This window comes from Hemibagrus wyckioides, linkage group LG25 (assembly GCF_019097595.1).
Source record: "Hemibagrus wyckioides isolate EC202008001 linkage group LG25, SWU_Hwy_1.0, whole genome shotgun sequence".
Lineage (NCBI taxonomy): Eukaryota > Metazoa > Chordata > Actinopteri > Siluriformes > Bagridae > Hemibagrus > Hemibagrus wyckioides.
This window is the reverse complement of record NC_080734.1, coordinates 4,594,490-4,620,989: the sequence shown is the minus strand read 5'-3', so window position 1 is coordinate 4,620,989 and position 26,500 is coordinate 4,594,490. Positions and strand designations below refer to the sequence as shown.

The 26,500-nt window shown below is 39.9% G+C and overlaps 1 protein-coding gene across 1 annotated transcript; it reads right to left on the bottom strand.

Moving 5' to 3' along the window:
- Positions 1-385: 385 nt before the first annotated feature.
- On the bottom strand, positions 386-26,151 carry capn3b (calpain 3b). The gene is made up of 21 exons (XM_058379617.1): positions 25,702-26,151; positions 16,497-16,566; positions 11,489-11,607; positions 11,249-11,382; positions 10,932-11,100; positions 10,569-10,652; positions 8,797-8,960; positions 8,120-8,280; positions 6,986-7,158; positions 6,848-6,859; positions 5,378-5,586; positions 5,092-5,128; positions 4,871-4,897; positions 4,084-4,152; positions 3,935-3,992; positions 3,767-3,831; positions 3,580-3,648; positions 2,733-2,811; positions 2,308-2,424; positions 828-886; positions 386-740 (listed from the first exon to the last, which is right to left on the bottom strand). Exons 1-21 carry the CDS (start codon positions 26,023-26,025, stop codon positions 714-716), a joined length of 2,226 nt encoding a protein of 741 aa, XP_058235600.1. The 5' UTR covers positions 26,026-26,151; the 3' UTR covers positions 386-713.
- Between the last annotated feature and the right edge of the window lie 349 nt (positions 26,152-26,500).

Sequence of the window (26,500 nt, the reverse complement as noted above, 5' to 3'; positions counted from 1 at the left end):
ATTTTCTGTAAGATTTAAAGTTGCACTACTGGAAACATATGGTTTAAACTGAAGGCAGAACTCCACACATGTACAAGAAATAAAGTTAGATACACAATTTCCTACTTCAGTATATCCTGAGTGACAGATGTCTCGACCAATCAGAGGGAAGAATTCCATTCACAAACTATACCTTTACCTTTTCCAGTTTGTCTGAATTCTCCTTGTGTTTTCGGATTTGTCTTTTTTCCTTTTGCACTTCTCAGCCTCCTTCCAAATGACTGAACACTTTACAACTTTTACATTTAAGGCATTTGGCAGACATCTTGCAGAAGTGCTCTTAAAATCTCTATCAATAAATATCTCTAGATACTGGTTCAGTAAGCCATGACTAATGATAACATCAACTCAAACTGAAATAAAACTCCAGATCAAATCCTTTATTCGAATCAGTTTCATAAATGAGATCATTGGAATTGTGTTGTTTTCCCCCATGAGCCATCATAGAAACAGATTAGAGACAATAAAAAGGGAATAATTAACTTCACAAAGTGTGCTATATAATGAAGCAGCACTGTCCCTGGAGTAAACAAATGGATCACGGTCTTCTTAAAAATAACAAAAAAGTCTTGTTTGTCTGGTAATCTGTGATAAAAGTCTAGTAGAGTCATCAGCACTTGCTCTGCAGTCTTTGGACTGGTCTAGGAGATGGAAAGATTACTGTGTGACCATCCCTAGGCGTACATGGTCAGCTGAAGCCACTGCAGAGGAAACATGAGGGAGGAGTTAAGAGGCGTGTGCTGACATTTAATAATAAAGACTGTATTTGTGTAAGTTTTGACTTTCACCTCGAGGACATTGAGCTTGATGAGACCATCTCCGTCCTTGTCGAAAGCTTTGAAAGCTCCTGTAAGAAAATATATATGCTTTAGGATCCGATGAACATCACTCTAACTGTGAGGAGGAATTTTGTGATATTTGTTGATATTTAAAGATGGCGTTTCTACTCCTCTTCCTCTTCCTATTCGTCCTCCTCCTCCTTCTAGTACTATTTCTACTCTTCCTCCATCTCCTCCTCCTCCTCTTGCTTGTACTATTTCTACTCCTCCTCCTCCTCCTCCTCCTAGTACTCCTCCTCCTCCTCCTTCTAATACTATTTCTACTCCTCCTCCTCCTCCTCCTCCTTCTAATACTATTTCTACTCCTCCTCCTCCTATACTCCTCCTCCTCCTCTTCCTTCTAATACTATTTCTACTCTTCCTCCACCTCCTCCTCTTTTTTGTACTATTTCTACTCCTCCTAGCAATCCTCCTCCTCTTCCTTCTAGTACTATTTCTACTCTTCCTCCACCTCCTCCTCTTTTTTGTACTATTTCTACTCCTCCTAGCAATCCTCCTCCTCTTCCTAGTACTATTTCTACTCCTCCTCTTCTTTCTCTTCCTCCTCCTAGCACTCCTCCTAGCAATCCTCCTCCTCCTTCTAGTACTATTTCTACTCCTCCTCCTCTTCCTTCTAATACTATTTCTACTCTTCCTCCACCTCCTCCTCTTTTTTGTACTATTTCTACTCCTCCTAGCAATCCTCCTCCTCCTCCTTCTAGTACTATTTCTACTCTTCCTCCACCTCCTCCTCTTTCTTGTACTATTTCTACTTCTCCTAGCACTCATTCTCCTCCTAGTACTCCTCCTCATCCTCTTATTCCTCCTCCTCATCCTTCTAGTACTATTTCTACTCCTCCTCCTACTTCTAGTACTATTTCTACTCCTCCTCCTCCTACTTCTAGTACTATTTCTACTCCTCCTCCTACTTCTAGTACTATTTCTACTCCTCCTCCTCCTACTTCTAGTACTATTTCTACTCCTCCTCCTACTTCTAGTACTATTTCTACTCCTCCTCCTCCTACTTCTAGTACTATTTCTAGTCCTCCTCCTCCTCCTACTTCTAGTACTATTTCTAGTCCTCCTCCTCCTCCTACTTCTAGTACTATTTCTACTCTTACTCCTCCTCATTTTAGTACTATTTTTACTCATTCTCCTCCTCCTCTTCTATTCCTGCTCCTCCTATTTCTCCTCCTCCTAGTACTACTCCATCTACTCCTACTACTTTTCCTCCTCCTTCTAGTACTACTCCTACTTCTTCTTCTACTACTCATACTCCTCCTGCTCCTCCTAGTACTTTTCCTAGTACTCCTGTTCCTCCTCCTATTCCTATCACCTCTAATCCTCCTCCTCCACCTCCTCTTCCTACTCTTACTATTACTCAATAATAATTATAGTAGTAATACATGATGTTTCCTTTCATGTCACTATGAAAAACATGCACACTTACTGAACATCCCTTCGAGTCGCACTAAACAGCAGATATAGCTGTCGAAATCCAAGTACAGGTGCTCACTGGCATAACGCATAGCGATGATTTCGTGGAGTTGAGGGTTGAGCTGAAAACCTGAGGGAGTAAAATATAGAATAAACAAAATGTTAATATATGTTTTTATAACACACGTCCACAAATATGTCCTGATATCTCCTAGATTCTTCAAGATGCTATTATTATCATAATTTATGACCATAATATAATAAGTTAAGACATACAGTATAAATCCAGGAAAAGTCAGTAGTAAAGGATTAAAAAGGAGATTAGTCTGAAAACATGCTGTTAAGGATATTTCTTTAGATGATGCTCCCACCACCATGCTTCACTGGACATACAGTGGATATTGTAGATACAGTGGATATTATGTGTGAGACATGTACCTGCATCGGCAACAGCATTTCTCATCTCAAAGCTGCTGATGGTGCCGTTTTTGTCCGTGTCGTAGCGAGTAAAGATTTCCTGCAGACAAAATACCACTCATTTTTAAAGTGATTTTTTTAGAAGAATAAGAAGGCTTTATTATCACCGCACATAAACTATATTGCCAAAAGTTTTGGGACACCCCTCTAAATCACTGAACTCAGGTGTTGTTTTTCAGGGGTTGGGCTCGGCTTCTTAGTTCCAGTGAAAGGAACTCTTAATGCTTCAGCGTCATAACAAGACATTTTGGACAATTTCATGCTCCTTTGTGGGAACAGTTTGGAGATGACCCCTTCCTGTTCCAACATGACTGTACACCAGTGACCAAAGCAAGGTCCATAAAGACATGGATGAGTGAGTTTGGTGTGGAGGAACTTCACAGAGTCCAGACCTCAACCTGATAGAACACCTTTGGGATGAATTAGAGCGGAGACTGTGACCCAGACCTTCTTGTCCAACATCAGTGCCTGACCTCACAAATGTGCTTCTAGAGGAATGGTCAAAAATTCCCATAAACACACTCCTAAACCTTGTGGAAAGCCTTCCCAGAAGAGTTGAAGCTGTTATAGCTGCAAAGGGTGGGACAACTCCATATTACATTCATGTGCATGTAAAGGCAGACGTCCCAGAACTTTTGGCAATATAGTGTACATTATAGCACAGTGGAATTCTTTTCTTCACATATTCCAGGTGATATGATATAATACATGATACAGCACCCCTGGAGCTAAGAGGGTTAAGGGTCTTGCTCAATTGCCAACAAGGCTCTGGCTAGACATTACATGCCTAGCGGACCATTAGACTGACCTTCCACTGCTTGATCTTGTTCCACAAGTGCTTGAACTCTTGCAGGTTTAATCTTCCTGTTCCGTCAGTCTTTCACAGAGCAAAGGTCAAGGTCTATATCTGGTATTCTGTCTCACTCAGCAGCATCTCAAGCAAGGTTTCTCTATAACAAGCTGAATCCATGCATGGAAATAAAATTCAAGGATACATCCATGAGTGCTATCATGCTTCTGCAGCTATCCAGACTGAATCCTTTGGCTTTCAGCACTTTGTCTGATCAAACAGATGAGAACACGAACAGAAAAGTGAACCGAGACGGTTCAGGGAATTTTATGTTTTATATGTTTTACACATTTTCCTGAATTGGATTTCTCACATTGGCTCACTGCATTGTTCAGGACGCTGGTCAGCTCTTTGGCATTGATCTGCAGATCCTGAGAGAGAAATCCACATGGAGGGTGTGAGTATAAGAGCTGATTTCATGACACTGATGAGATCACGTACACTAGATATCTTTGACCTCACATCTCCAGAAATCTGCTGAAAAATGGCTCGGAACTGTTTCTCCTCCTCAGTCTCTTCGTCCTCAGTGAGCTGAAAGTTAAAAAAAAAAAAGATAGATGTTTACTGACATTATGGTTCATCTGTTAATGAATAACTGATCAACTGAACACTCAGAGAGAAATAATGCAGTTAAAACAAATGTTTTTTGTTATTGCATATTTTTTATGCAAACTTTTATTGAAACATTTTGTTAAACAGGTTTATTATAAAATTTATAGACATTTGACATTTTTTGTTAAATCATTTCTTCTAAATAATTTATTTCTATTTTCTTGCCTACTGTGTATACAGTAAAAAGATTTATTTATCTGTTTATCTATTTATTTGTTTGTTGTTTTGCAGAGTTGCTTTAAATCAAATAAGTGTCAAACATTTTTCTTTCATTTCTTTCTTTCTTTCTTTCTTTCTTTCTTTCTTTCTTTCTTTCTTTCTTTCTTTCTTTCTTTCTTTCTTTGCAGAGTTGCTTTAATTCATACAAAAGTACCAGATCATTTCTTCTAAACATTTATTTATTTAATTCATTATTTATTTATAGATAGATAGTTGATTAGTTATTTGTTGAGTTGCTTTAATTCATACAAAAGTGTCAGATCATTTTTCTAAACATTTATTCATTCATTTATTTATTTATTTATTTAGTTAGTTAGTTAGTTAGCTAGTTAGTTGCGGAGTTGCTTCAATTCATCCGAAGTAAAGTCGTATGAATTTGATTGATAACACACTGACATGATTTATCAAAATGCTTCACCTTGATTTTCTTCTTCTCACTTTCCAACTGTTGAAGAGAAAAAGAAAGACGATTAAAAATGTCCACCTCATAAATCAAAGCTTTCTACAAAAGAAAACCGTAACATAAAGTGTATCGTATTTTTTTAACAATATATATAATCACAAAGTAGCCTTGCAGAACAATAGCACAGAAAATGACACACAGGTTTAAGTGAAAGATGGAGATGTTAAATAACTAACCAAATACGGCTCAGCCTCGATCACTGCACCCAGCAACCTGAGAGAAATCATAAAGAACTGATCAACTACACACAGTGACCAGACATGACCTGATACTGAACAAACACACTGAAAATAAACACAGAAAAATATATATTTCCCATCAGAATGCATGACCATGTGGAAAGAGATGCATCTAGTTTTAAAATAAAAATCCTCTGCACTGTAAGTGACAAATGTCTCACACACACACTCCTGAAAACATGACTTCCTACCAGATCTGTGCCCACATGACTCTGAAACTCACTCCGATGTGCTCTTCTTCTCGGAGAAAACCCTGAGGAGGAAGTCGGACTCGTTGTGAGGTTCGAAGGTGGACGGGACGATGGCGTACTCCCCGGGGCGCAGGTGGAAACGCTCCGTCACCTCCCGCAGGTTGATGTAGGATTTGCAGCGAGCGATGGAAGCGTTGTACAGGAAGAAGTCTTTGGGAAGGTGCTGCTTGTTGCCGTGCATCTGTGGGTTAAAAAGACCAGAGGAAGTGAAAATACTGGAGATGATGGAAATAGAAAGTCTTTGAGTACAGATCTGTATGTTCTATATTTGTTTCTCTTTCTATGTATTATTTAGAAACTGACCTACTGAATATTCATTTAAGTGTCAGTATGTTAGCAGTGACTATAAATAAAATAATTTACAATATCGCTTTCATATGTTTTATACGAATATATAATAATAAATGACTACTTTTTATTATACAAAATAAAAATAGAATAGGAACCAAGGAAAAAGGAAGGAAGGAAGTGTGAAGGGAAAAAGTAAGGAAGGAAGGAAGGAAGGAAGGAAGGAAGGAAGGAACAAATGAAGAAAGGAAGGAAGGAAGGAAGGGTGAAGGGAAAAAGGAAGGAAGGAAGGAAGGAAAGAACAAATGAATGAAGAAAGGAAGGAAGGAAGGGTGAAGGGAAAAAAGGAAGGAGGGAAACAAGTGTGAAGGGAAAGGGGGAAGGAAGGAAGGAAGCAAGGAAGGAATGAATGAGGGAGGGAGGGAAAAAAGAAGAAAAGAAGGAAGGAAGGAAGGAAGGAAGTGTGAAAGGAAAAAGGGAGGAAGGAGGGAAGGAAGGAAGGAAGGAAGGAAGGAAGGAAGGAAGGAAGGAAGGAACGAGAGAAGGAAGGAACGAGAGAAGGAAGGAAGGAAGGAAGGAAGGAAGGAAGGAAGGAAGGAAGGAAGGAAGGAAGGAAGGAAGGAAGGAAGTGTGAATGGAAGGAAGGAAGAGAGGAAGGGATATGGAGTAAATGAAGAAAGGAAGGTATGGAGAGAAGAAAAATGGAAAAGCAAAGGAAGAAAAGAGAAGATCAAAAGAATGAACAAAAAGTGAATGAGCTAGGGAATAAGCTAAGGGAAGTAAAATAAAGAAAGGAATGATATGAGCAGGAAGTGATGGGGGAAAAGACGAGAAAAATGAAATATTGAGCAGGAAAATGAATTAAAAAGTGAGAAACAGAGAAAACAGGTTTGAGAAAAGAAAACATACAAAGCAAAGAGTAGAAAGATTATAAGAAAGCAGAAAGAAAGAGAGTGCAACAGAAATGAAATGACAAGACAAACAGAAAAAAGGAAAAACAAATAAAAGGAAGGAGGAAATAATGAAAATGAGAGTGAGTGTGAGTGCAGGAGATGTGCTGTTAGATTGCAGTGTGTAAATAAAGAAGTCTGATCTCCTGCACAGATCTGACATCAGGAGATAAATAGCATCCTGTCACTCAGTCGTAGTCGTACCTCCTTCGGAACCTGAGACAGAGATTAGAGAAATAAACACGGGAAATAACATCAGTGACACTGAAATATTAAAAAGTAAAGGCAAAGTAAACTGTCCAGTTCCCCATCACATGATGTTGGTAAATTCAGTCAGTTTACCTTGTAGATGGCGAAGCCGATGGCGTGGAGCGTGGCTCCTGCGTGACTTTCTCTCCTCCTGCCCTTCTGCATGAGCGCCACCACCACGGTGCAGCCCTTTTCCCCGTCCTCCGGCTCGTCGTCGTCCACCTCGGTGAGACGCAGCCGGTACTGAGGGTTTGTCCAAAAGGTGTCTGCGTCACGCCGGACAAAGAAGGTGTCAGTCTCACAGAAATACAGAACGTCTCTGAATCAGTTGTAAATAAATGAGGTTAATGGCATTAATTCCAGAGCGGTGATGGAATCTCCAGGTGAGAAATTGTTGATTAATTTTCTATAACCAAACGACATCGGCATGGTGCTGATTACAAGGTGAATTACAGGAATTAATCTATTTGTTCTGATAAATTTCTCTCATAATAAACATTCAGAAGGACTGTATAGGAAATGCTCACATTATTTCATAAAATGAATAAAAGAAGTGAGAAGGGAAAAAAAGAATGATGGCAGGAAGGAAGGAAGGAAGGAAGGAAGGAAAGAAAGACGTGGGTAGGGAAAAAAAGAAGGAAGGAAAGAAAGAAAGAAAGAAAGAAAGAAAGAAAGAAAGAAAGAAAGAAAGAAAGAAAGAAAGAAAGAAAGAAAGAAAGAAAGAAAGAAAGAAAGAAAGAAAGAAAGAAAGAAGCATGAAAGGAAGGAAGGAATAAGTGTGAAGGGAAAAAAGAAGGAAGGAAGGAAGGAAGGAAGGAAAGAATAAGTGTGAAGGGAAAAAAGGAAGGAAGGAAGGAAGGAAGTGTGAAGGGAAAAGAGGAAGGAACAAAGGAAGGAAGGAAGGAATAAGTGTGAAGGGAGAAAAGGAAGGAAGGAAGGAACAAAGGAAGGATGGAAGGAAGGAAGTGTGAAGGTAAAAAAGAAAGGATGGAAGAAAGTGTGAAGAGAAAAAAGGAAGGACAGAAGGAAGGAAGGAATAAGTGTGTAAGCAAGGAAGGAAAGAAGGAAGGAAGGAAGGAAGGAAATGTGAAGAGAAGGAAGGAAGTGTAAATCCACCTTGTCATTGATTATTTTCCAATAACAGCATGCCCTGATGTGTTTATTCCTTACATAACATCCACACTCTTCCTGATGTATTTTATTGATTATGGTGTCACTCTGCTCCACCTGGGTAATTCCTGCAGCCGCCCGCGGAGCAGCCTCTCACCCAGCGGCCCTCATTCACTGATACAGTCCATTTGAGCAGATTGTCATCCTGCAGCGTGTCAGGGGTCAGATTACAGATCTCAAGCTTGGTGAAGGTTTTCTGGAACTCTTCAAAATACATCCTGACGGGAGGAGCGAGCCGAGAACAATTAAGATATCTGAAGCAGGGTTGCCATAAAATTCCATATTGTGGTTTAATCAGTGCTACTGGACATGCTGTTACACATAACAACATTAAATGAATATTTTACTGTTTTTCAACTAAGTTGCTGCATCTGTAATATATGTAAGAATTTCTATATCTTTCCATCTACCAAAAAGAAAAAATCTCCAAACCTTAAACGCATTTGCCCTTGAAACTCACATATAATGGAATTCTAAGGGAAGTTGCTGAATCCTGACAAATACAAATTTAATACAGTGGAACCTTGGCAAACAAATTATACATCAGAAATAATGTAAATGCAGATAATCCGTTCTAGCCGCCCAAAAATATGACCAATATTCCTAATAGGAAGCGTATGTACACTGTATGTCTGCTTACAAAAACTGACCCAAGCCAAGCATTATATGACATGTCAAGCTGGAATATTCCTTTAAGCTAAAGCCTGACTCTTTAAGGAAATCTGAGGACTAACCAAAACTCTCCAGCCCCAACAGGCTGAAGTTTCTGTTTTTCTTCTTCAGTAGTTGCAAGCTTTGTCCAGTCGTTACACTTGCAAGATGGTGGAGGAGCGACTCCCCACGGGTCACGGACACGGACCAAGCGGATACGGGTGTCCATGCCGTCCTGCTGTTTACCCTGCAAATACAACACAACTATTTAAAAGAAGAAGACTTACATCTTCTTCTTGGTGATAGTGGTGGCGCAAGTAATTAAGGCTCTGGGTTATTGACTGGAAGATTGGGGGTTCAAGCCCTAGCACCATCAAGTTGCTGCTGTTGGGCCCTTAAGCAAGGCCCTTAACCCTTTCTGCTTCAGGGGTGCTACATCATGGCTGACCCTGCACTCTGACCCAAGGTTAGGATATGCGAAGAAAGAATTTCACTGTGTTGTAATGTATATGTGACAAATAAAGGCTATTTCTAACTTTTTGTTTGATGAAAAAATTACTTATTAATACTAATTCATGGGACAGCCAAGGCAGAAATGTTTACCCCAGCTAATGTTAATATTTGAACGACTGAATGGTTAGGACTAGGCTAGGATTGGATTAAGATTACAATGTTTACAGGTGGACTTATTATTAGCGTGTGTCTAGAGTTATGGTTTACCTAATGCTTACAGTTACACTAGGATTATTGTTGGCAATGAGTTAGGGTTGGTTTTGTGGTTAGCCTAGCTTAAGGACTAGCATAGGGTAGGTGTTGGACAAAAATGATAGTTGGCTTTAAGGTTAGGAATTGGGTGGGGCTAATAAAGCTAAAATTTAACTAGCAAAAGGGAATCTTCTGCAATTGTGAAGTGACCAATAGCCAGAAAGCTCTGGATTGTAATCACGACATTCAGTCAACACTATCCCATGTTTCTGCACTCTATAATGCCATAGAAAGAGGTCATAGAAGTCTGGCATTTTAGCCTACTTTGGAGAGCCTTCACACTTTGCCCTATTACTGGAAAGAAACCGATCAGTACTCCAAAACTGTTCAACATAACATAACATTTTTGGACCCTCATAGAGCCCAAATTATATACATAAACAAATTTAGATAGTGTGTAAACTGCCAGATGTCTATTCTATGCATACTGGCAATGATAACACCATGAAGGTGCAAATAATTTTATATTTTAACTCTATTGTTGGGCTAAAGTTGGTCAAGGGTTAGCAATGGGCAGAGGTTAAGGTTTGTTTAGGGTTAGTTTTGAGGCAGGAATAAGGTGGGGCTAGGGTTAAGTGTGGGCTAGGAATAAAGCATTTGCTCATTAGGGTTGACTGTACATAACTGCAGAATGGACATTGTTCATGTCACACTGTCTGGTGTTTAGAATAATTTATAATCACACTCTCCGGTGTCACCCAAATGAGGACGAGGTTCCCTTTTGAGTCTGGTTCCTCTCAAGGTTTCTTCCTCATACCATCTAAAGGAGTTTTTCCTTGCCACAGTCACCTCAGGCTTGATCACTAAGGATGATTTTGTCTAACATCTAGGACTTTTTGCACTATGTTTTTTGTCTCTTATGTTTTGTAGAGCTGCTTTGAGACAATGTTCATTGTTGAAAGTGCTATACAAATAAAATTAATTAAAATTGAATAGGGTTAACTTGATGCCTCAGTCCTCTATTTACAAAGATCCATTTGTCTAGGGTCTGTAAGTCCCAAAAGAAAGCTGAATTAGAATGCATAGCAGGATTGGTATTAAAGATGAGTGGCATAGACATCATGACTTGGTTATCACATTGGTCACTTACCTGCTCAACACCAGTAACTGAGTAAGCATGGCCTCTCATTAGACCTGTAGATGTTTTGGTCTCACTAGCAGTTGGTACCAAAGCCTAAAAACAAAAAAGAATTCTTATTAGTTGGGAGAATGTTAACACTGTGTTTAGGTGGACCTGTTGCCCTGCACTTGATATTAGTTCTTTGAAGAGTTAGCCCTGGAAATGCCAAAGCATAAAACATATCCACAGTTATTAACTCATGTACTCTCAGCATTAACATTCAAGAGTTTGTGATTCATTCAAGGTATTTTTTGCTATGAAGTAATCACAGATGTTCACAGAGAATTTCAAGATCAGAAAGATCTTATTGCAACCAATATGAAATGCACTTACATCTATAGAACAACCCATAAGTGAACCTCTTTCCAAGGCCTTTCTCATGATGCTGTATATTTCTTTGGGTGCGTCTGTAATCTCATAGTATTCTGTTACTCCTCCAGTGAAATCTTCCATGGCCTCCAAAGTATTTCCACCTTTCAGAGCCTCATAGGAGCCATGCAGCCTAGGACCAACAAAAAAAAGTTCCCAGCTGCTCCTTATGCACTACACTAGTCTTAAATCCCATACAAGTACAGTAATACAAGTACAAGTTAGACCATGAAGTTCTTATATTTGAAAAATCTACTGTAAATATTATTATGTAAACTCACTTGGCATAAGCTTTCTCCAGAAGCGCGCTCCAGAACTCATTCTTATTCCCAGACCGAGTAAACACCAAACGGTTTTTGTATGTGGGAAGTCGATCATCCACAAGGACGTCCACCCACTCACCGTAGCGCCAGAACTATACAGTAAAAGAAAAACTGTATTATTCAAAATCATCTAGTTTCAACTTAAACTATGCCTATTCATCAAAGGAAAACAGCATCATGGTGCAAGATCCCCCAAACCTGGAAATGGAAAATGCCAGCATAGTTCTTAGTGAAGCTCTGGTCTGGTGGAACGACTCGGTACCGAAGGGTTTCATTCAGAGTCAGACAGGCAATGGCAGCCAGGAACCAGCAATCTCCTGCAAAGTGTAGAAATTAAAATGACATATTGTATGGATATTAAATGAAAATTATTTATTTACATAGGTTTACAATCCATTCAAAAAGTAGTGCAAATGAAACAACTAATATAGTTAAGCAGCCTTTATTTGTCACATATACATTACTGCACAGTGAAATTCTTGCTTCACATATCCCATCCTTGGAGGATTGGGGTCAAAGCACAAGGGTTAGTCATGATGCAGCACCCCTGGAGCAGCGGGCTGTTGTTGGGGGTCCTTGCTCAAGGGCCCAACAGTGGCAGCTTGGTGGCGCTGGGTCTTGAACCCTGATCAACAAGCCAGAGCCTTAACCTCTTGAGCTACCACTGCCACCATTTATTGGTTGTATGTAGTCAATAAGTCAACAATATAGTCAACAATTATTAAAAATTAAAGGAATCCTCAAAGGTAACCATTTTGTAAGCAATGGCTCAGACTTTTTGATTCTGGAGAATTAAAAAGAAAGGAAGAACACAAGTATGATATGCATGCCCAAACTGTGTTGTGCTCCCAAAAAGATACCATACTTCAGAGTATAACTTGATCATTTGATCTGTCTATGGTATGCTTTGTTTGAAGTTGCTTGTAGGTAGTGTGGTTTTGGAAGTGAGTCCAGAGATTTACACATTGGTTGGTAATCCGCTTTTCCTAATGGGGGTCGCAGTGACAAAAGGCTGAGGAGGTTATCCCAGACCTAACTATCCCTGGTCATAGATTCCAGCTTCTCCTGAGGAAGCTCCGAATGTTCAAGCCTATGGAAACAATGACTATGAAATATGTCTCGATGCCCATGCTTCCAGCAGGTTCTGGGTCTGCTCTGAAGTCTCTGTCCAGCAGATAGTACCTGAGGGCTGACCTTATCAGGCTGCATGAACAACCTCAACTGGATCTTCTCAATTAGTAGGCACAGTGGCTCTACTCCAAGACTATCTTGGAGTGCCAAGCACCAACAAGAGTAAACCCAGAAACTTCATTTCTGCCACCTGTACTGTTCAATCACTACTTAAAGCTTGTGACTATAGGTCAAATTAGGTAACCAGAGAGGAGAGCCTTTTGTCTGAAAACTTTTTGTCTGAAATCTTTCTAAACAAAAGTTTTTTCATGGCCTCTCCAAACTAGCTCTCCCATGCTCAATCTTTGCTGGCGGTCCTATACTTCTCATATGAGTCTTCCATGAGTATTACTCAGAGGGCCTCATTTTTCAACTTGATGGTTTCCCTTACTACTGGTCTACCAGGGCATTTTGGAGTTGGCCTTATGACCAACATCATGAGAACTGTACCTAACAATCAAAACTACATGGAGGCAGCCCTCATGTCCATCTAAAACTCCAACTCAGGCACTCAGTCTGGGATTAGTAAGTCTCCCCAAGAGTCTGAGGCCTACAGACCTGTGTCTGATATCAAGTGTCTACTCCACACCTTTCCATTTAGTTCACCCACTAATCCTGGCTCTTTCCACACCAGCAAAGTGACATTGCATGCTCCCAAAGCAAGCTTCCATTGCAAAGGTCTAGTCAGTCTAAGACTGTCTATTACATGCCTGACACCCAACTGGCTTTGCATCTTATTACTATCCTTCACTTTGCAAGTGGTAACCCCACATGATGCCTTCATGTTGCTGACTGGATTGGCCTGGTGATCTGCAGACACCATCTCCACATCTGGCTCCACTGATGGGTCCTGGCATGTCTAATCCAGACAAGGTGGTCTAATCTATGCCATTGGGATCAATATTTGTGTGACCCCTCCCCCATATCCATTCATCAACAGTGGCCATGCTGGGGAATTATTCTCCTGGTGACATAGCCCTGAGATTCACTGAAGAACATAATCCTATTCATCATGATGAGGTCTTCAATCAATTAGCTGGTGATACTGGATTTAAGTGCAACAATAAATCTGAGGTTTTATCGATGCTTTAAAAGGTTTGAAAGGCAACCAGTTAGCTTTTAATTCCATTTACATTTGCAGTTGGTAGAAGAGTTGACTCTCAGTGCCAGTCCCAAGCCTGGATAAAAATGGGAGGGTTGAGACAGGAGGGACCAAATTGCGCGGGTCAATTGATCCGCTACAAACAGCGGACCCTGCAAGTGTGTGGGACAAATGCTAAGAAAAAAAAACCAACAACATTTGCAGTTGGTAATCCTTCAGGTTTGTTTTAGCAAATTTGAATTTGGCATGTGTTTAGAAAACTCCCTTAAACACCCTGCATAGTAATACAGAACACTTCTCATTTATGGCCTACAGTGATTACGCTGCCCTGATTAAGCCTAGAATGAAATTTACAGCTCATCTGTATCTCGTAACTGATCTATATTTGCCCAGTGTGATATATGACTTGAGCACAAGGTCTAAAAAGTTTGTGCTCATCAGTCAACAAGCTGAAAATGGATGCTCATGGCTGAGGTTACAGAATTCTCCTCATGTGTTTCCCCCCAACCCTTTTCAGTTCTGTCAGCCTGCCCGATGGTGGCTTGTTATATCACGGGATCCCATGGCTAATAGATCTAGTGATTCAGCACATGTCCTGATAACCTTAGGCTATGGACAGAATTTTTTGCTCCCCCTCTCTCACTCTTACCCATTCCCACCTGGCCTTGAGAAGTGCTACTGAGTATCAGCTGTCTGTGTCTATCAAACGTTACACTCTGGAAACTAGTCACAGCCAGTAAAGTGATTACTTCCCATTTTCACTTTCTTTAACTTTATTCAAAAGACTTAAAGCAGTTGGAACCTTAAAAACATGTACATTTTTAATGTAAATGGCCTACCAATTAGACACAATGTCTTAATTAAGAAGTAATATTATTTAAGAACATGCTACTTTTTCAATAAAGTATCTTAAATGGAATCCCGGTGGCCCAGCGTCTAGGAAATCATGCTTTCACTACCACAACCCTGACTTGATTCCTGTGCAGAGAACCGGCCCAACCACTGGGGGTTGCACAAGCCAGTGTACTTGCAGTGCCGGTCTCAAACCTGGATAAAATTGGAGGGTTGTGTCATTAAGGGCATCAGGTATAAAACCTGTACCAGATCCAATAAGTGGACCAATGATCCTTTGCAGTATGCAGCTCATGCATAGCTGGTGCAGCCCAAAGATGAAGAACAACAAGAAGTCCAAGAATCCTTAAATGTCCCAAGTGGAAGTCACCCCTTTTAGCCACAACCCTGGTTTTGATTGATTAGCTATGGCTTACAAAAGCAAGAGGTCACATTATATTTATTAACCTTACTCCTGCTACCTAGCACATAGCTAGCCGGCTACTAAAAGTAATCAAGCTCACATTTGTCACAAGTTAGCTAAAGTAGGATTTCAGTACTGGCATCTTGATATAGCAGTACAAGCATGGTCATTCTCAGGGATTCACCCAGAAATCAAATTGGTGTTTACATGCTAATCTCTTTTATGAGCACAGAACAATGGACATATTCAGTATTTTGTGTAGAGCTATGCAAACATAAAGTTATAAACCAATTGCTAGCTTTTGCTTTATAACATCAGGACATTCTATCATTCCTACTTCTATGCTTGATTTCTCAAGTATGATTTTGAACATCGCTGAACATTTTCGCTGAACATTGTGCTATCAGTGAAACCTGACTGTATATTCCACATGTTTTGGGGTCACTGGTCTTCTCCTATTAAAGGGCACTGTAACAGTGCTAACAATAACAATGTCCCTCTCTGATACTCATTCTGAAGGTCATTTGCCTCTCATCAGATATATGTAGTAGCTTAGTGAAACATAATACTGACTATTCATTTCAGTGTTCCTGTATCATAAAAAAGAAAAACTATAGCTTACTCATTATATTAACTGTTACCCTGTATGCCTAGATAATGATTGCTTATTTTAAACAACATACAGTATATGTAGGTCTAATCTTAGCTTGAAGGCTATATACCAAGGGTATGCTGTGTGTGCTGCATTATCTCTCTATTGTTATTGTTCTCTTTAAAAAGGCCATCTTGCCTGAGATAAGAAACTGATTGCCAAGTTTAGCAAATGTCAGAGACATAAAGACGCCACTTTGAGTCACGTATCTGACCGAGAGAGACTGCAGACTCACACCAGACATCATCTGTGTTTAATCAAATTATCCTATTATATTGTGATTTGTGGGAATAGAAGATGGTGTTTAAATAAACAAACCAGTTTCTGGCTATTATATATAGCCTCGGTGATAAATAAAGTATTTGGGGGAACAATCAAGGCCAGAATGGTGTGATACGGTTCCCATGGAGTTACATTTATCACCTTGAAACTAATTCTCGCGTTTTATTCCTCTTAAATCAAACCAAGTCTCCAATGATTTCATGTTTTTTATTAATTGCTGAATGACATACTTTTTCACCTTTTCTATGGATGTTGACGAACCCCTGCAAAACAAGTTAGTTCCTGTTACGGCTTGCGTTATAGCAGCTGTAAACAGTCTAATGTACAGCTTGGTGTCATGCTTTGTATATTACAGGCTTTTATTTGGCTTTTAAAGAGAGACTTTAGCTGTTTAATTGTACACTCTTTCACATTCTGACTAGTGCTTGCTATTCTCCTGGACCTGGGGTCAGCAGGCTTTATGGTTAGCTCTTATGAAATAGATAGCCTTCATTATTTACTAAAACAAGTGGAATATTTCACAATGGCAACATTTAGGAAGTGATTTTCTGCAGGTGTGAACGCACACAGACATGAACTAGTTCAAGGTCATCTGTGAGAGTGAAAAACAAACAAAAGAGCAACACTAACATGATTCAACCCTCATTAAACTACAGGGAGCGTAGTTCCTTTAGTTCCACACCCTCTGGGATTTCTCAGATGAATTAATTAACCGATCAATGAGTAAATCAGATTAACCACTCACCCAGGTCTCCCTGGCAAATATCCATCCTGTTTGCTCCTCCAACAATGAACTGTGGATTGTCACAAATTTCCTGTTAAGAAAAAGAAAGGGGATGTGTTAATACATATTTCACAGAATCACATATTGAACAGTTCTACTCAGGATTAGCTGTTAGATAATTAGTTCCACGATCTACCTTCAGTTGACCTGAACTTGACGATTGCTGTATTAAAGCATCTGCTTCCGAAAAAGAGAACAATTTAATATTTGATCAGAGTGATTTCCTAAATAAAGTGTGTGTGGTGTGAAACACGGTGGACTTTGGTGTGTTGGTCTGTTATTTGATTTTTGTGCATGTAACTGTTGTAAAATAGCATATCAGCATATCAGCAATGTTATGCAAGGCGTTATACATGATGCTCGATCAAGCACATACCCATCTTAATTCAGTCCTCCAGACTTTTAGCCTATTAGCTTCTACAAATTCTGGCTTTATGCATGGTTAAAAGAGTGGATTTAGCTGAACTTTGTCTTGCTGAACTCCTGAAGCCATATAGCCCATACTCAGCTCAGGCACCGGTTAGCACGTTCGACTCACATCTCCATCGTCCTGGGTTTGAGTCTCGTTCCCGCTCACTGTGTGTGTTGAGTTTGAATGCTTGGTGGGTTTCCTCCGGGTGCTCTGGTTTCCTCCCATAGTACAAAGACATGCTACTAGGCTGATTGGAGTCTCTAAATTGCTTGTTGTGTGTGTGTGTGTGTGCCCTGCGATGGGTTGTCCAGGGTGTATTCTGTCTTGATGCCTGATGACGCCGGAGATAGGCACAGGCTCCCCGTGACCCGAGGATAGATCGGATAAGCGGTACAGACAAAAAATTTAGTGGCTTTCCACATGATGGTACACAAAACAGACTATAAACATGGCTACAGCATCCAATTTTCCCAATTTCCCAACTATCTGGACTAAATAGTATCCAAGATTAGAATGAGCATGTCCCAAATGGTAGTATTTTAAAAAAGAGCTTTCCAAAGGCACCCAGATGGTCTACTATTTCCAGTAGACTGCATGTACAGTGTATGTACGTATGCTACAGTTCTATTTATATATACAGTATATACACACGTGCAATATTTGTGGAATGACTATTAACTGTTGAGTGTGTGTGTGTGTGTGTGTGTGTGTGAGAGAGAGAGAGAGAGAGAGAGAGAGGGAAAATAAATCGAAGGGATGGTCAATTAAATAAAATTGAATAAATTACGTAATGAATAATGAATGATATTAAGCTGAAACGCAAAGAGAAGTTTATGTTGTTTATGTGATGGTGTGCGTAACTAGGCAACAACGTTCTCTTCCATTAAAGGGCGTGTACATTCATATCTCCTAGTACAGTGGAACCTGGGTATAGGAATTTAATTCGTTCTGGAGGCGAGTACCTAAGGCGAAAATGTGTATTGCGAAATGAATTTTCCCAGAAGAACTAATGTAAATGCAGATAATCCATTCCAGCCACCCAAAGGGCAGTGCCGGCTCAAGTGGTTAAGGCTCTGGTTTGTTGATTGGAGGATTAGGGTTGGGCAATTGAATCATAGCTATGTTCACCCTGTTCGTATGCTGAAAATGGTTCATATGTCGATGCAAATTTCTTGCAAATTTTAAATTCTTAAGGTGAAAATTGGCAAAGGAGGGCATTCGTATGCCAAGGTACCACTGTATTTTAAAAAGCTTGTACTTTTTCTTAGCAGAAGGATTACATAATCTTAGCGCATAGTATAAGTAGTGCATAGTATAAAACAGATTAGGATGAAACAGCTGTAAAGTTCACATTCACCTTTAATGCACTATTGATCACATACCTGGACATAATCACTCTATCACCGCCTTACAGTATATACAGACTCTCAGTTCATTCAGTCATATAGTTACGAGTAGGTTTCTAGTTTCTGCTTCATGACTCATGACAAGTATCGTTGATTGTACGTAACCTGACCTGCTTAACATTTTGGAATTGTTTGCTTCTGGTTTACAAAAGAAAACTAACCTGCATTTTCTGTGGCCTGATATTTAGAGATTTAAACAGAATCAAAATCCGTATATATATTGCGCAGGACAACAGAGAAAATTGAAAGCATCTGAATATGAGTATAAATAACTTAAGTGTGAAAGGGTAAACACTGGCTCACTGCACACTGGTCTTCACTCCTCCCACCAGCAGGGCAGCTCACATTACTCTGTAGCTTGCCATTATGGACATCAGCTCATTTTACACACATTCTGGACATACATATGTGCAGCTCACTGTCTTCTCCCTAAGTGCAATTTAATCTAATATTTTTCCAAGTGCAATAACTGTGACATATCAATCAGCATTCGCCTACTTTTATGCTTATAACTATATTATTACTATTTATAAATCATTCTTTTATATATTTGCAATACTGCTACAGCCATTGGCCACTTATACTGTAAGACAAGAGAGCACAGATACACCGATCGGGCATAACATTATGACCACCTGCCTGTTATTGTGTTGGTCCCAACTTTTGCTGCCAAAACAGCCCTGACCCATCATGTACTGTGTATTCTGACCCCTTTCTTTCAGAACCAGCATTGACTTCTTCAGCAATTTGAGCAACAGTAGCTTGTCTGTTGGATCGGATCACACGGTCCAACCTTCTCTCCCCACGAGCATCAATGAGCCTTGACCGTCCATGACCCTGTCTCCGGTTCAACACTGTTCCTTCCTTGGACCACTTTTGATAGATACTGACCACTGCAGACCAGGAACACCCCACAAGAGCTGCAGTTTTGGAGATGCTCTGATCCAGTGGTCTAGCCATCACAATTGGGCCCTTCGTCAAACTCGCTCAAATCCTTACACTTGTCCATTTTTCCTGCTTCTAACACACCGGCTTTGAGGACAAAATGTTCACTTGCTTCCTAATATATCCCACCCACTAACAGGTGCCATGATGAGGAGATCATCAGTCTTATTCACTTCACCTGTCAGTGTTCATAATGTTATGGCTGATCTGTGTATAAACATATTTGATTGTAATTTTATATCTAAGCACTTCAATCAAAATGTGCTTTGCTTTGTAGCTGGAGCAGTAAAATTACTGAATACTTTTGGTCCATTGTGGTGTAAAGGTGCTTATGTTGTTACCTTAAACTGAACCTGGCAACTCAATTGACCTAAAAATCTGTGACTTTTGGTTGAATGTGATCCAGTTATTAAGGATTTACATCTTTTGTGCATGTATTGTATTGTGCGCCTGCTGTTAAAGGGTTAAATCTAACTCGTGGTTTCAGTATAAGACTTCTTCAAGCTTAATGTAGATCACTATAAGCAAAAAGGTGACATTTTTAAAACTTGGATTTTAAGAGAAAAAGAAAAGAAAGAAAGAAAATAACAGAAAAACTAAAGGTTTTTTTTATGGTAATGAAGCTAACACACTTGATTATTAATGATTAGTGTTATTTGTGAGGAGCAGTTAACTCCAAACTGAGGTGTTTTTAGATTTAAGCTCAAAAATGATCTTTTAGTAGCATCTCTGAAGCCTTTTGTGTGAAATACAGCTGCAGACGTTTACAGACCCGCTGCAGCTGTTGTGTGACACACCTCAATGGCCTTCAGCAGTTCGTTTCCTTTTAGCTCCACTGCACTGTAAATTAAAAGATCATACACACACAGCTAGAGAGTGTAGCACGTCGTGCATGCCATACATCCGCACTGACATTTCCGTTCTCCTGTCAGTGTGTCACTTACATCTCTTTACTGCAGGGTGTCTGTGAAGTCCAGCCTTGAAACCACAGGTTTAATGAAGAGCCTGTAACATGACGACTGTCAGCGGTGTACTACATTAGTGCCACCATATCAGCTTCACTACTAAATTTATATACCACCTGTCAATCACTTCCTATAACACGCAAACCTGTAAATCAGAGGATACGGCTGTTCTACAACTAGTCTAGAGAAAATCTGAAAGTTAATGTGAATGTTTTTATGCTGTGGAAAAAGTGACATGATAGAGATTAAATAAATGGTGTTATATAATTATATATACGATATATTGCCAAAAGTTTTGGGACACCCCTCCAAATCATGGCAATCAGGTGTTGTTTTTAGGGGTTGGGCTTGGCCACTTAGTTCCAGTGAAAGGAATGCTTCAGCTTCATACCAAGGTCCATAAAGACATGGATGAGTGAGTCTGGTGTGGAGGAACTTGACTGGCCTGCACAGAGTCCTGACCTCAACCCCATAGAACACCTTTGGGATGAATTAGAGCGGAGACTGTGAGCCAGACCTTCTCATCCAGCATCAGTGACTGACCTCACAAATGTTCTTCTAGTGGAATGGTCAAAAATTCCCATAAACACACTCCAAAACCTTGTGGAAAGCCTTCCCAGAAGAGTTGAAGCTGTTATAGCTACAAAGGGAGGGACAACTCCATATTACATTCATGTGCAGGTAAAGGCAGATGTCCCAAAACTTTTGGCAATATAGTGTAAGTGTGTAAGTGCACAATGCAAAAAAATGGAAAATTATTGAGAAAGGTTCTTAATAGTCAGAAAGGGCTTTTAACAAGATTTTATAAGAAGCTAAGAATGATTTCACAGTAAAAGTCCATGAATAATGCTGCACTAATACCTGAGTTAATAACTCAGGCTTGCTCATTAGGGATAAATATATTAGGGGTAAATAGTAACTTTAAACTTTATCATTTTTATTCTATGTTTCTATACATCTCTAAAGCTGTTTAAGACAATGTCCATTGTTAAAAGTGCTATACAAATAAATTGAGTTAAACTGAACACCTACTTATCTGTAACATGAACTAATAATGAGTACAGGCATGAACAAATGAAGAACCAACCTTAACTATGACGTGAATCTTATGGATTCACATGTGAATAAATAATGACTACTCTAAGTACAAGTTTGTAAATTAATGTATGAATTATGATAGGGAAAAAATAACCCGAAGGGTCAAATAAGTGTATATATACAGGGGTTGGACAATTAAACTGAAACGCCTGGTTTTAGACCACAATAATTCATTAGTATGGTGTAGGGCCTCCTTTTGCGGTCAATACAGCATCAGTTCGTCTTGGGAATGACGGATACAAGTCCTGCACAGTGGCCAGAGGGATTTTGAGCCATTCTTCTTGCAGAATAGTGGCCAGGTCACTACGTGATGCTGGTGGAGGAAAACGTTTCCTGACACGCTCCTCCAAAAAAACCCCAAAGTGGCTCAATAATATTTAGATCTGGTGACTGTGCAGGCCATGGGAGATGTTCAGCTTCACTTTCATGTTCATCAAACCACTCTGTCACCAGTCTTGCTGTGTGTATTGGTGCATTATCATCCTGATACACGGCACCGCCTTCAGGATACAATGTTTGAACCATTGGGTGCACATGGTCCTCCAGAATGATTCGGTAGTCCTTGGCAGTGACGCGCCCATCTAGCACAAGTATTGGGCCTAGGGAATGCCATGATATTGCAGCCCAAACCATCTTCACGCCGTAACTCTCCCGGATGTGGGAAAGACAGTGAAGGTGGACTCATCAGAGAACAATACATGTTTCACATTGTCCACAGCCCAAGTTTTTCGCTGCTGGCACCATTGAAACCGACGTTTGGCATTGGCATGAGTGACCAAAGGTTTGGCTATAGCAGCCCGGCCATGTACATTGACCCTGTGGAGCTCCCGACGGACAGTTTTGGTGGAAACAGGAGAGTTGAGGTGCACATTTAATTCTGCAGTGAGTTGGGCAGCTGTGGTTTTATGTTTTTTGGATACAATCCGGGTCAGCACCCGGACATCCCTTTCAGACAGCTTCCTCTTGCGTCCACGGTTACTCCTGTTGGATGTGGTTCGTCCTTCTTGGTGGTATGCTGACATTACCCTGGATACCGTGGCTCTTGATACATCACAAAGACTTGCTGTCTTAGTCACAGATGCGCCAGCGAGACGTGCACCAACAATTTGTCCTCTTTTGAACTCTGATATGTTGCCCATAATGTTGTGTGCATTGCAATATTTTAAGCAAAACTGTGCTATTACTCTGCTAATTAAACCTTCACACTCTGCTCTTACTGGTGGAATGTGCAACCAATGAAGATTGGCCACCAGGCTGGTCAAATTTAGCCATGAAACCTCCAACACTAAATTGGCCAGTGTTTCAGTTTCATTGTCCAACCCCTGTATATATATATATATATATATATATATATATATATATATATATATATATATATATATATATATATATATATATATATATATATATATATACATATATCTATGTATATATACAATATATATATATATATATTTAATTAAATAAAGAAACCTTTATTTAGTTTGCTCAGGAACTTTGATGGTTCGATGTAAAGCCAAAGCAGGGAAGTCTTGAAGATCCCTTTTTTCACTTGTAGTACAGTAATGCGATTATAAACACATATCCTAGTGACATCTGCAGTGTGGTAAACATCAGATGTACAAAAGAGCTGCATGTTTAGAAATGAAATATACTAAAACGTAATAGTACAGCCTGTGTAGCGCTATAATGTGCTGAGAATCATCAGTGATGGCATAGTGAAGCTACATAGTGCAAATGTTTTGTTAATTATTATTCACTCATAGCACAGTGTTTTATTCGTCTTATACCACAGCGAAATGCTAACTGTTAGGATTTTTTATTTACTAATGAATTAAAAGTGAAGCTTTTATATCCTTTTATCCTCTTCTCTCTCTCTCTCTCTCTCTCTCTCTCGAAGTTAATAAGACATTAAGCTGGTCATGAATTGAAAGTTAACGTTCCAGCTCAGACAGTAACAGAGCACCGGTACTGCAGACTCTGTGTGAGATTTGATCTGTTTATGAGAAGTGTTCTGAGCTCTGTGCTTCACCACTGCATTTCTGTCTGAGCTTCTGCTCGAGCTGTAAATCACAGCCAGTGAAAGCCTCAGATTATCAGGTTTGTTCTCTCTCTCTCTCTCTCTCTCTCTCTCTCTCGTGTCAGCTGTCGGAGAGCCATAAAACTGTGTTAAGATCCCAACCAGCATGCTGCTGGATCACTCTCTGTTTTTCTTTCTTTCTTTCTTTCTTTCTTTCTTTCTTTCTTTCTTTCTTTCTTTCTTTCTTTCTTTTTGTCTTCTCTCTCTGTTTCTTTCTTTCTTTCTTTCTTTCATGCTCTCTCCCTATCTCTTTCTCTCTCTCTCTCTCTCTCTCTCCTTATCTCTCTCTCTCTCTCTCTCAGTCTCTGTGAGGCATGGAGTGTCAGCTGTCTGAGAGCCACAACACTGTTTTAAGATCCTGAGCAGCATGTGATCACTCTCACATTCCTGCAGCATTTATTTATTTATTTATTATTCTTATTTCGTCACACAGCAGAGCTGACAGGAAGTAAGCTGAATCTGCAGACTGGTCTCTACAGCAGTAGATGACAGGGATTACGATTTAACATAGTGCGCCTTTATGCATACATATATTTATGCATCATGACATAGTTATGTCAATCTTATGAAGCAGTGGTGGAATAAAATGTTTTTAAGGTTTTTGGGGAAATTTTCTGCAGAACTCTTAACTCTTTTTCCTGGGGGCCAAAATATGGAGTGTTCTCCTGTGTCTATATTGAAGACTGAGTGTTTTGGTCATGAAAAGAAAAGTTCCAAAACAACAAAAACAGTTCATTTTTTCCCACAGAAATGTTTGTATCTTCAAAGTAAATGTTGATCTCAAACCCATTTCTGCTCTCTGAGATGTTCTCCAAGTGCTTGTTCATCTAAAAAGCAGCTCAGATTTCATCTTCAACCAGTAAAATTCTGTGTAAGGTTCTCCAACAGAGGGAAAAACACACGTCTAAAACACACTGAAAGACGACAGACTCGTTTTAGATCAGACTCACAGACACAACATCACTCATTTCTTTACACTGATTGAAAACGTCTCATAAGTTCATTTCCATTCCACCATCAGAACAGACACACTTTGCTCAACACTGCTCCATAAGACTGACATAACCGTGTCATAAGCATATCGTGTGCATTGTCATTTGTTTGGTTTCTATTTGTCATGATAAGTGAAACTAATTTTTTAATGAAAACATTCTAGCCATTCAGAGACAAAAGTCTTGTTATGACATTCAGTAACGTCTGCATTATATCATCTGTCATGAAGCATGCGCTAAATAGAGTGACTGTAAGCTACATTCAGGGTCTTCACTTTATGGAAAATAATCAATGTTACTGCTGGCATCCCAAACCTTCCTATAACCATACAGTGTTTTATTTCTTCTAATATCACAATTTTATATCACATATATATATTTTAATATCACAATATTACATTTTTTTTTATTTAATAATGAGAGCCGGGTGTTGGACCCCTTAGTTCCAGTTAAAGGAACGCTTAATGCTTCAGCTTCATACCAAGACATTTTGGACAATTTCATGCTCCCAACTTTGTGGGAACAGTTTGGGGATGACCCCTTCCTGTTCCAACATGACTGCAAACCAGTGCACAAAGCATGCTCTAGAAGCACGTTTGTGAGGTCAGGCACTGATGTTGGACGAGAAGGTCAGGCTCACAGTCTCCACTCTAATTCATCCCAAAGGTGTTCTATGGGTTTGAGGTCAGGACTCTGTGCAGGCCAGTCAAGTTCCTCCACACCAAACTCACTCATCCATGTCTTTATGGACCTTGCTTTGGTCACTGGTGTGCAGTCATGTTGGAACAGGAAGGGGTCATCCTCAATCTTTTGGGAGCACGAAATTGTCCAAAATGTCTAAGTGGCTGAGCCCAACCCCTTGATAAAAAACAACACCTGAACTCAATGATTTGGAGAGGTGTCCCAAAACTTTGACAATATAGTGTATATACAGAAAAATAACTTGATTATACACCGTTCTTGTTAAGTAACAACACTTATTTTAATCCATCTGCTGTACACGTATGAGCTGTTGCTACAGAAACGCCAACGTATTAGAACGAGCGCAATCAAAGCTGCTGCTTTAGAAAACGAATCAGCTGACCAATCAGAATCTGCGGTGTGGTATAATGCATTATAAAGCGATTCTTTCTCTTCCTTTGGAAAGGAAAAGTGATAATCACAATGGTTCAAAGCCAGAATGAAATATAAATAAGACTCTGGAGTAGTGACATGATGACATGATGCTGGTGTGTGATGAGAGAGAAGGTGCGGTGTGGTCCACTCACCGAGGGACGCTTCCACACCAGATTGAGAGGGAACTTCTGACTGTAGTAAAGAGACGAGTCGTCTGCAGGAAACAGTGGATCTTTAAACAACACCTTCTTGCGCATGTATTTGTCCCGGAGCTCCAGGAAGTCTTTCAGTCTCGTGGCATCTTTCACAGCTTCGTTGCGGCTCAGAATGGCAGAGTAAAGATTCCCCGGCGTCTGAAACGCAGCCCCAGGAGTCTCAGGAGCCGCTTCTGTAGTAGGAGCTCTGGCTTCTGACACCCTCTCTTGAGCTTCATATTTCTCCTTTTCAGAGGTTTTGCTACTCAGGCTCTTCTTCATGACTGGTGCTGGTGGAGTAGAAACTAAACTCAGATATTCAGGTGGCTGAAGTTCCTCAGCTGATTTCTTCTTCTCGCCCTTTTGCACGTTCAGTGCCTTGATATTCCAGGAGTCACACCCCTGTGCCCTCTGCCATGTGTAATAAACACACACGTCTAGCACACACACACACATGCGCACACACACACGCACACACTGCTATCCTCTATTAATAGATTTAGGAGCAGGCTCTCATTCTCTCCCTCCTTTGGACAGTAAAATGGCAACAAGTGTAGAAACCCCAGAAGAGTTAAATATCATTATTTAAATACAGACTGGTGCAGAAATATTGGCACCCTTTGGAATATAAACCTTATATACAAGGTGTCTGAAGAGTCAGGAATCAGTGAGAGTTAAACAACATTATACCTGATTTTACTTTTGTTTGTTTGCATTTTAGCTTATTATTTATATGATTATTTATGACTTGATATTT

What these genes read in the sequence shown, in the direction of transcription:
- capn3b (XM_058379617.1), bottom strand. Translation starts at nt 26,025, where the DNA reads ATGAAGAAGAGCCTGAGTAGCAAAACCTCTGAAAAGGAGAAATATGAA. An exon ending in CAGTTACTGGTGTTGAGCAG is followed by an intron (nt 8,961 to 10,568) that starts GTAAGTGACCAA and finishes TTGTATTTGCAG; the next exon opens with GGTAAACAGCAGGACGGCAT. An exon ending in AAATGCTGTTGCCGATGCAG is followed by an intron (nt 2,425 to 2,732) that starts GTACATGTCTCA and finishes TTACTCCCTCAG; the next exon opens with GTTTTCAGCTCAACCCTCAA.